Below are 9,790 nucleotides of genomic sequence, written 5' to 3'. Positions count from 1 at the left end.
GAGATCGTTATTGAAGATAACGCAGAACGTAATAGAAGAAAAGGCCAACCTGCCATCAACAAACTCCATTTCTATCAAAGAAAAGTTTTCAACTAAAATTCTTTGATCGTGAAGTTAATTTTAACAGTCTTGAAGAATTGGATATAGCCCCTTCTGGATGACAGCAAGTAGTAGTATAAGACTTCGGTCAAAGGATAATTAAGAGGTTGAAGCAGTTGAAAGCTGAAAAGCCTAGTGCACAGCGTCGTCCTATGCTCGTAAGCCTGTGAACAATGCAGTGCAACAAAGTATTTGATCTTCTTGACGGTTGCCGTAATTTGTTTCCTGGTTTTATATTAATGAAGTTAAAAATTTTTGCATCATTATTTGAAAAGGTTGCTCTCCTTTAGCTTTTCTTTTCCCTAAATTAATATATATTCACTTTCCATTTTATTTATATTATTAATGTTTTTTTTTTTTAACTGACGTTGTCATGGATTAATCCTTGATTGATGAAACTATAAATTTAATAATCTACCAACAATCTACACGACCGTTGGCTGGTTACGAATATTATTGCTAATTGCATATTTAATGTTCATCCTTAGGAAAAGGTTTTGTTAATGCAATATATAGTAAGAAATATTAAACAAAAAAACTGTCATACAAGTCTTCTAAGTACCAAATAATTGCGAACTTAATCTACCATTTTAATCTTTTTAATTGATTGACTTATTATTAATTGACAATAACAAATTATAAGTCGTAATGTTTTGGTTGTTTATCAAATAACACAAACCTTTTCATTATGCATTAGATTTTCTTTTTTTCTTTTCTTTTTTTTTTTTTTTTTTTTGAGCAACTTTTATGTTAGATTAACCATTTTCTAATTTTATTTCTATAGTTGCAAGCACATGCAATCTACATTATATTCTTTTGTTCTTCTTTTGTTAATTATTACTATCTATAAATTTGATCTTCTTAATTGCTTAGTAATACTTCAAAATATATGTATGCCAATGTTAGGAAACCCTTAACTCAAAATAATATTTTCCGAAAGGAAAGAGTTTTCTAATGGAAATAAAAGTAAAAAATTAAAAAAAAATAAAGGAAAAAAAGAGGGTAAAAAATAAAAAAGAAAAGGTAAAATTAGGTAAAAGAAGATTTATTTTGTACCCGGAGCACAAATTTAATTATCATATTTTACATTTTTTATTAATTAAGATATCAAATTAAATAATTTGCAATAATTCAAGCCTTAGTTGGGAAATCTAATTTTAATTCAATTATGAATCTTATATTTTGGGAGCCACAATTAATTAATTTCTTTTAAATAAATTTGGGGATTTTTGAAATTTTCATTTTCTTGAATGCACCTAAAAATCAAATTAGGACTATATCGAAACCTCATCTATATGATGTTTGAAAGAGAAGTTGCAATTTGGTAAAATTTCCTAATGGTCAAGTTCATGCACACCTACATGCATACGCAAATCAAAATGAAGAATAGTAATAAAGTTAGCACTCTCTTCATTTTGAATGTCATTCACAAACCAAAATGAAGAATAGTAATAAAGTTAGTACTCTCTTCATTTTGAATGTCATTTTTCTTTTTTGAGTTGTGCCAAAATTATAACCAATTTCATCGTTAACATCTATAACCGTTATTTTTTTCTATGTTCCATGTTATTTTTTAACAATTTTCCCTTTGTACTTCATAGCATTAGAAGTTATAATTTTTTTAACAGTTATATATTATCAATGTAATAATTTTTTACAAAAATATCAAAACACTAAAATCAAAATCTTTTTTTTTTTTTAATCTTGATGAGCAAAAGTACATATTCAATTTTTAAAATAAAAAGGTAATAATGATAGAATTCGTTTTTTATATACTTTTATTGTAATTTTTTTTATTTCAAAAACGAGACTAAGAGACTGAAACATATATCCAATTAATTTCCTTTTTTAACTAGTTTTCCTTGAAGTCTAAAAATGAAATAATTTCTCATAATGATAATACCTATGCTGAACTAAGGTGGTAAGGGAGAGAGAGTTGAGGAAATTTTTGAAGAATTTCATTAATGATTGGAAGTTAAACTGCTTTTTTTTTATTACTTTTATAGAATGAAAATTCAGTTTAAAACTTAAATAAATAACCCATACTTGCAATTACCAAATCTATACTAATACTATCAACAAATTAATAATCTACAACCTTAATTATACAAAATCTATTAAACTCAAATGTTTTTATTCGAAAACAAATCAAAATTATTCAATCAATTTCAATTAAACCAAACCATATTGTTGAAATATTACCTCGGTATTAATGTTTTAAATACAAAGTAAATTACCTTTTTATCACTTAAATTTTTAAAAATTTTTATTTCTATTATCTAACTTTTAAAAACAACTCTTTAATTAGCAACGTATATAAGTGTTCTTATTTTGATCACTCAGTCATTAAAGATAACAGACCTATCATCTAGCATTCAATATGTTATCATACTTTGGCTAGATGGCATACCCACGTCACTGATAATCAATATGTTATCTTTCATTGCAATTGAGTTATCAAAATAATAATAATAAAAAAAAAAGTGACTACAAAGGTAACATAAATTTTTTTGTTAATAATAAATTTCTTCCAATTAAAATTTTTCGCCAAACTTTTAATTAAATTAATAATTAGGATCTTCATCAATTTGAAATCTTAATTATATCTTTTATTTTTTTCTTAAAAAAAAATTACTTGTTAATCATGTATTTGGTATAAATTATACGAAGATGGATCAACATGCATTAGTGTAAAATTTTTTTGTTTTATATTTTTTTAATCATCGATTTTAATAAATTAAAAAAATTAAAAAATTTTATATTTAATTTTGTAATGGTGTACGTTGATTGCTTTCTTTTACCAAAAATCTCGTCTAAAAATTAATAATAATGTAATGTTATTAAAATTATAAAATAATTCTGTTGTATAATTATGAGGCACAAATCCTCTTAAAAGCGTTCGATTACCATTATTGACAATCTTCTTCTATTTCTTAAAAATCATTCTTATCATCTTTAAAATTTAATGCTTCCAAATTGGAACTTTAAACTCCAACAATTGAATAATATTGGGGACAATTTAGGGTGGTAAATGTAAAAAATCTTAATATATATACAAATACATTAAAGTTATCCCACTTAAAATTAAAGTCAAATTCATGTCATTTTTGTCTTAAATTATAATTTAAAGGTTAAATTGGGTATAATATTATAATCAGTTGAGATAAATTTAATTTTGTTAGTTTTAAATTTATCATGATAATTTAAGAATGAAAACGATTTTATTATGTTAATAATCATTTTAAAAATTAAAAATAATTGTGTTTTTTTTTTCTTAGAAATCATATTTATACCCTACTATTATTTTAGGGTCTAAGAGAAATGAGATGATATTTAGTCAATTAAAATACTTAATTGAATGACACGTGTCTTTAATTGTCATATGTTCATTAAGTTAAATGAGTTATAAGAGATTATATTATTTGTAATTAATTGGATTCATGGATACTATTCATTTATGTTCTTATTCTTTTTTGTTAAATTACATGAATTTAATTATCATTGAATTTAACTATCCATAAATTTAATCACTTATGAATTCATGATATCCATAAACTAATTAATTGTGGATGAATATAATTTATTTTTAGTGTTATTTAAATTTAATATTTTGAGTTTACATTCTTGGTTTATATCATTAGAAATTAAGTTTTAATTTTTAGTTTATACATAAGTGGAGTTTCAATTAAATGAATTTGTTGATTTATTCACTTAGATATTATTTAATAAATATTTATTATTTATTCATAAAGAATAAAATTATAATCCAAGCGAAATCAAATAAGTTTTTCTGGTTTTTTATAATGGGAGAATGTAACTTGAAATTTATGACTTTATTTAGAATTATTTTTTTCAATTCTAAAATTAGCGAATGACCTTATAAGTAATTATTAAATAAAAAATCAATCTTTTAAAAACTCATTTCTTCAAAGAATATTAATTAGCAAATTTTAAAGTTGATATTGATATATTTAGAATTCAAAGGAGGAGCCATATACACAGATATTATATTTTGAATAGTTCAAATATGCTAATTAATTAATTTAAATTAAAACAATTTAACGATAACAATAAAACTTATTTAGATTAAATTATCTTTTGATCACTTAATTTTTGAAAATTTTATATTTTGATCATCTTCGAGATTTTATATTTTGATCATCTAACTGAAGGATAACATTTTGATTATATCTGTTATGTATATGCCACCTAACGAAGGTATAATGACAACATATCAAGGGAATGATCAGTTACTATGCATTTCTTGTGTTCATGTTTCAATTAATTTTAAACATATTAATCGTATCATATTACATGTATATGTATAATAAGCACATCTTGTCTTAGGATTTTAAGTTTTGACATGTTTAATCATTTGTTTTATATCTATATTTGGACACGACATAAATACAACACGAATACACAAATTGTCATATCTAGATATCGGGCAGGATTTAAGCTGGTTGGGGTTTCTCCTTTTCAACATCAAGTGCAACTAAGACCCAGGTCACTTCTAAATCTAGCAGCTGAATTTGGCAAGATGTTTCCGATATCCAAAGTGATAATATCACAATAACACACCATTTATTCAAGTATCATATCAAAAACATATTCTACAGATATGGCAACTGCATTATTGGATCTCCAACAAAATTAAGATATGCTAGAGAAACTCCGAAGATCTAATGATTGTTACCAATTGCACCTAATCATGCTTCTTAACTTTGAACTTTCCCTTGGGGATCTTGCTCAGGACACCAGCATCCAGCTTTTTATAGCGACTTTTAAACTGGTCAAAAATATTGTAAACAAAGCTATCAATTTGATCATCATACCTCTCGTACAGGACTGGTAACGTATGGGCCGCAACAAAACCTGAGAAGCAAAATAAAAACTACAAGATCAACACCAAAGCACTTAGAGACAGATATGCACATTTATTTTTTTTGGGTTCATGAGGCTTTCAGGATTTGAACTCTAATAACTGGAACAAAGAATCCAATAATCTACCGACAGACCACGAAACTGTTGGCATATGTGGATATTTTTCAGGAAGTAAGGTAAAGAATACCTTTCCTGTTTGTTCCATGAGATGAAAAAAATAAGATAAAAGTATCTCTAGACCCATATATATTGGTCACATGGACCATTGATTTATCCACAATGTGGAGAGCATGCCATCATTTACATCATGATGCCAAAAAAAAAAAAAAAATCAAAATCCCTGAAAATTTTACTTGTCCATATTTGTACCAGACCAAACTGATCATAGATCCAGCAAACCACAATTTCAGGTGATGTTAAATGCCCAAATTGATTATGCTAGCTCAAGGGCAACAACCTTATTGTCTGATGGGCTTGATTGCATCAATTATCACAAGTTTTGGTTATAATTAGATGGAATAACTTGACGAAAACAAATAAAAGTTCAAGGCTAGAGTTCCCACTTTGAAAAAGTTCAGTCACTAATTACATTTTATAATCTTTAAATTTTATTAAACTATAGACAAATCTTGGAAATCTCAATTCCTACTTGAGAGAAGATTTTTTTTTTTTTTTTGGCACTGGTGTTGCTTGCAAGTCGGAGGACCATGATCTTTTTGAGGCACTACTTATTTGAGTTGAAACTTTCAAATGCAACAAAGAGAAAGGGCAAGGGATTGCTAAATGCATGCAGCTAATATTCGTGGTCATGTTCATGCCAACCAAGAAAAATCAGCTAAATTTTAAGCTCAAATAGATAATCAGTTTGCAGACAATTAGCACAACTAAATTTATTGGACCAACAAACCAAATCCCAACAGATCAACTTGATATCAACAACACTACAACTTCTTGCCTGTTGTCACGGTTTTAGGGTCCCTTCTTTCTTAACTTTCAATCACAAGCAACCCATTTGTTCCAAACATAAAATGAATTTGTCTGCTTAACAATGTTCAGAGCACACAACCACCTATCAGAGTATTACCATGTTGCGAGATAAAATTAATAAAATTTCTTACCAATGTACAAAACAGTCAAAAAGTCGCACCAGCTTCCTAAAACAGCAGCAACCCACAAGCTTACAACAACCTGGAAAGCTTTCTGATCATTAATAATTCACTCCAGCAAATCTAGTGTGACAGATGAAAGATACTAGGAATGCAGATTCACTATAATGTTCTTCCTCCACATACTGTGATTGTAAGCAAAGTTGATAATGTTCTTTAAAGGCCTAAAACATTTCAATTATTTTCTGCCTTTTGGATCATCAGTGCTGATATTTGTTCAGAAAATATTTTTTTCATTTGATTGTCAAACTTTTTGTTGGATTGTCTATAAAGTTGCAAGCAGTAATACTATGTTATTAAGGGCCATTTATCGACATATATCACTTTAATATTTTCAAATATTAACAATCAATTACAACCAAATAAATAACGAAAAATTTGAGAACCAAATTAAAGAAAGAGTGAAGAATGCATAGCAAATAGAATGCATAAAGAAATTGATCACAACTTTTTTCCTCCTTGCATTAAGGATACATGGCTTAAGAGTTTGTTGAATGTTTCTAGAATATATGCTGGAAATTTTAACAGGTTCATGGATCAGCAAGGACCATTTACTTTGCAAATATATGGCTGTGAAGGGAAGAATACTAGGAAAGTCTCAAGAGCCTACCACAAGAAATTGTTTCAAGTTTCCTCCACATGCAACATCCTGCAGAAACTGTAAACCTCGGTTCACCTCAGTACCAAATGACCTGCCAATGCTGACAAATAATTCGTCGGGCAAAACTATGCGTGGCACTTGAGAAGGTGACCTATTGCCATGAAGTAAGTTATTGAAAAAAATTGAAATCCCACCAGCAGCACACAAGAGTACCAAAACCTTAAAGAGCAATAAATAACAAAAAGTAAAAACAGCACATAAGGATACCTCTGAGTTACCTGTTAAGTAAACCAGAGGCATTTGACCAAACAAACTGAGCAAGCATGGCAAGAACCACGGCAAAGCATAGAAGAGTCAGGAAATGGTAATTAAGCCATTCAAATAGAACCCATATTGCTGTTGCACCAGCCAAAACACTGGCTGAGATCTTCTTGTTCCTCCATAACAAAACATCAGCAGCTGCACAATTTACAGTAACAAAATTTATCGATGCAGGTGTTTTTAGCAATCTGAAGAAAAGAGTAGAAAGTCCTACATTTTCCACCCCCCAAAATATGGTGGACAGGCCTCTGACGTCCAAAAAGCCGACTGAAGCTAGAGACAACTGAGTTTGATTTCTCTTCCTCAAAAAAAGACACAGATTTCTGCTTAGAAACACTATCAGCAATGGTCTCCACTAGATTGTTCAAAAAGTCCTCTGAGGTTATTTTCTCAGGCATTGTTTTTGTGCTTCAAGAAAATAGAGAAATTATCAGCCCTGAAATCCCATCAATATAGTAAAATCTAACAAATAATTTGATGTTCCTTTTTTTAATGGTATATTTTGCAATATTTTTGGAAAAAGGGTTCTTTTTTCAAATATTGAGTTTTGATAATTAAAGTCTATTACCACACACACACACACACATACATACACAAAAAAAGAAAAATCATTTTGCTTTAGCTTTAGCTTCTCGGTATACACATTTAAACACTCAACTGAAATATGAGCAACAATTCCAAGTAATTTTGGTTAGCTAGATGAATCCCATGCCATATCCACCATGAGATGTTTATAAGATCAAATATTTTTTCACTCCTCCAAGACAATTTGATTTTTCTGTTTCTTTCCTCTGAAGCCCAAATATCACTTCTCATCAAGAGTTGATAATTTTAATTGTCAAAAACTACAACTACATCAATGCTACAATAGGAAGACCCTTGGAATAGATAAGCTTCAAGAATCCCAAATCCAGCACATGGTTAGTCTTTTTGCAAGAGAACCTATGGTTGCTAGTTGCTTCAGATAATATCTAAGCAGACTTGGCCCACTACATGTTGGTTGAACAATAATCATGTTTTAATTTATTGGGCAAATGCTAAAGCCAAGACAGTTGGTTGGTCATAACTCAGATCTCAGATCAGTAGCATAAGTCTCTCTCTATTTTTGATAAAAAAAAAAAATCTAGTATCCATTCGAATTGCATCCTGTTCTTTTCCATTTTAGCTAACCGCTATTATACACATGGTTTTTGAGTGATGAGTCTAGCAATTAAAACATATGCAGCTATACCATATAATAACCATCATGAATTAGAATTTTAGAGGTTTAGGCTAGGTACAAAGCCAATTTTCAAGATGTTGCTTCCATAGACCACAAAGAAGGTGTCCATCTACCCTTGTCTTCTAAATAGATCAGGCAGATGTTTTAATTTCTCAAATTCTAACAAATTTTTTAATTGTTTTATGATATCCTTTCTCCCAAATGCTTCTTTGTCATCTGTGTTTCGCCTACACAGCATTTGGTCAAGACTTTGTTATTCTAGATGGCAGTCGGCATAAAAATTCATACGTAAATTTTCCAAATAACCCCCCCCCCCCCCCCCCCCAAAAAAAAAGCCTTTTACTGGAGTTGCCTTCACCTTTCACAATAGAAACTTTTTCATTAAGCCAATTGCAGCACAGTGTGCAACCAGCGAGACATTAAGGTTTCATAATTGATTAAAGAAAAGGAATAAATGACTAAAATGCACCAGCAATTGTAACATGTTTTGTATAAAAGTAAACATCATGTATTTCTCAGCAAAAAAATTACATCATCAATTCTTAACTCTTCAAAAATATTATTATTTATTTTTGTATGTAAAAACACTTTTTTTTACTCTTTGTCTCAGAAACCAAAAAGCAAAAGAAATAACAAAAAGGTAAGTTATACCTCCAAATTCTTGTTCCGACCAGTATGCTTTAACATTGCATTTAACGCTTTTTAGAGAAATATTTGAACTGTGTTTCAATACATGAACCTTAACCAACCCCCTCCCCCCCCCCCCCCCCCAAAAAAAAAAAAAAAGAACAGAAATAGTAGTAGAAATAAAGCAAACAAAATATTTGGTATCCTCAAGCTTGCCAGAATATGTTACTACAATTAAAAAACAAGAATCCTCAGAAATAGTTAAGCCTCAAGGAAGGGACAGCAGTGAAGGCAAGGACCAAAGCAAACAAAATAAATCAGGAACCAAACAAAACCAACAAGAACTCGAAAAATTTTAACAACCCAGAAATCAAAAGTTAGAACTTTACTAGAATAAAATATAAGATAAAAAAAATCCATGATCAAGGAATTGCAATTCCTGCAGAAAATAGCATCATTTGTAAAAAGGAAAAAAAAGATTGGAAGGAAGGCAAAAGAGCACTAACCAGGGAGAGAGTTGGCGATTTGTTTGAGGAGAGTGGCTGACATAAACAGACAAGAAATGGAAAGAGGCATCAAGTACTTCGACCTTTTACCTGTGCGTTACTTCCACTCCCTGCAACTTTAAAAAGTAACGTTACGGATAAATATTAATAAAAGAAAGAAAAAGAAAAAAAAATTATTAAAGAAAAAATAAGGTATATGTATTTTTTTATAGTTAAAATTAATAAAAAATGAATTTTAATAATTATTATTTAAATAAATAATGAAAAAAATAATTTATTATAATATTTTTTAATTATAATTTTTTAATAAAATAATATATAATATATAAATATATTTTCATACTACTTAATTTATATAAATAAA

At 28.8% G+C, this 9,790-nt stretch overlaps 1 protein-coding gene across 1 annotated transcript; it reads right to left on the bottom strand.

Annotated features, from left to right (window-relative positions):
* Positions 1 to 4,642: 4,642 nt before the first annotated feature.
* On the bottom strand, positions 4,643 to 9,565 carry LOC111299672 (reticulon-like protein B8). Its single transcript, XM_022895013.2, has 6 exons — positions 9,427 to 9,565; positions 7,286 to 7,479; positions 7,029 to 7,209; positions 6,760 to 6,901; positions 6,102 to 6,171; positions 4,643 to 4,974 (listed from the first exon to the last, which is right to left on the bottom strand). The coding sequence occupies exons 2-6, from the start codon at positions 7,467 to 7,469 to the stop codon at positions 4,805 to 4,807; spliced, it is 747 nt and encodes a 248-aa protein (XP_022750748.1). The 5' UTR covers positions 7,470 to 7,479; positions 9,427 to 9,565; the 3' UTR covers positions 4,643 to 4,804.
* Positions 9,566 to 9,790: the final 225 nt, after the last annotated feature.

The sequence above is a fragment of the Durio zibethinus genome, chromosome 18 (genome assembly GCF_047325235.1).
Source record: "Durio zibethinus cultivar Kanyao isolate XHJ-2024 chromosome 18, ASM4732523v1, whole genome shotgun sequence".
NCBI classification, from domain to species: domain Eukaryota; kingdom Viridiplantae; phylum Streptophyta; class Magnoliopsida; order Malvales; family Malvaceae; genus Durio; species Durio zibethinus.
Note: the sequence above shows the minus strand (reverse complement) of the source record. Positions and strands in the feature narration are given on the sequence as shown.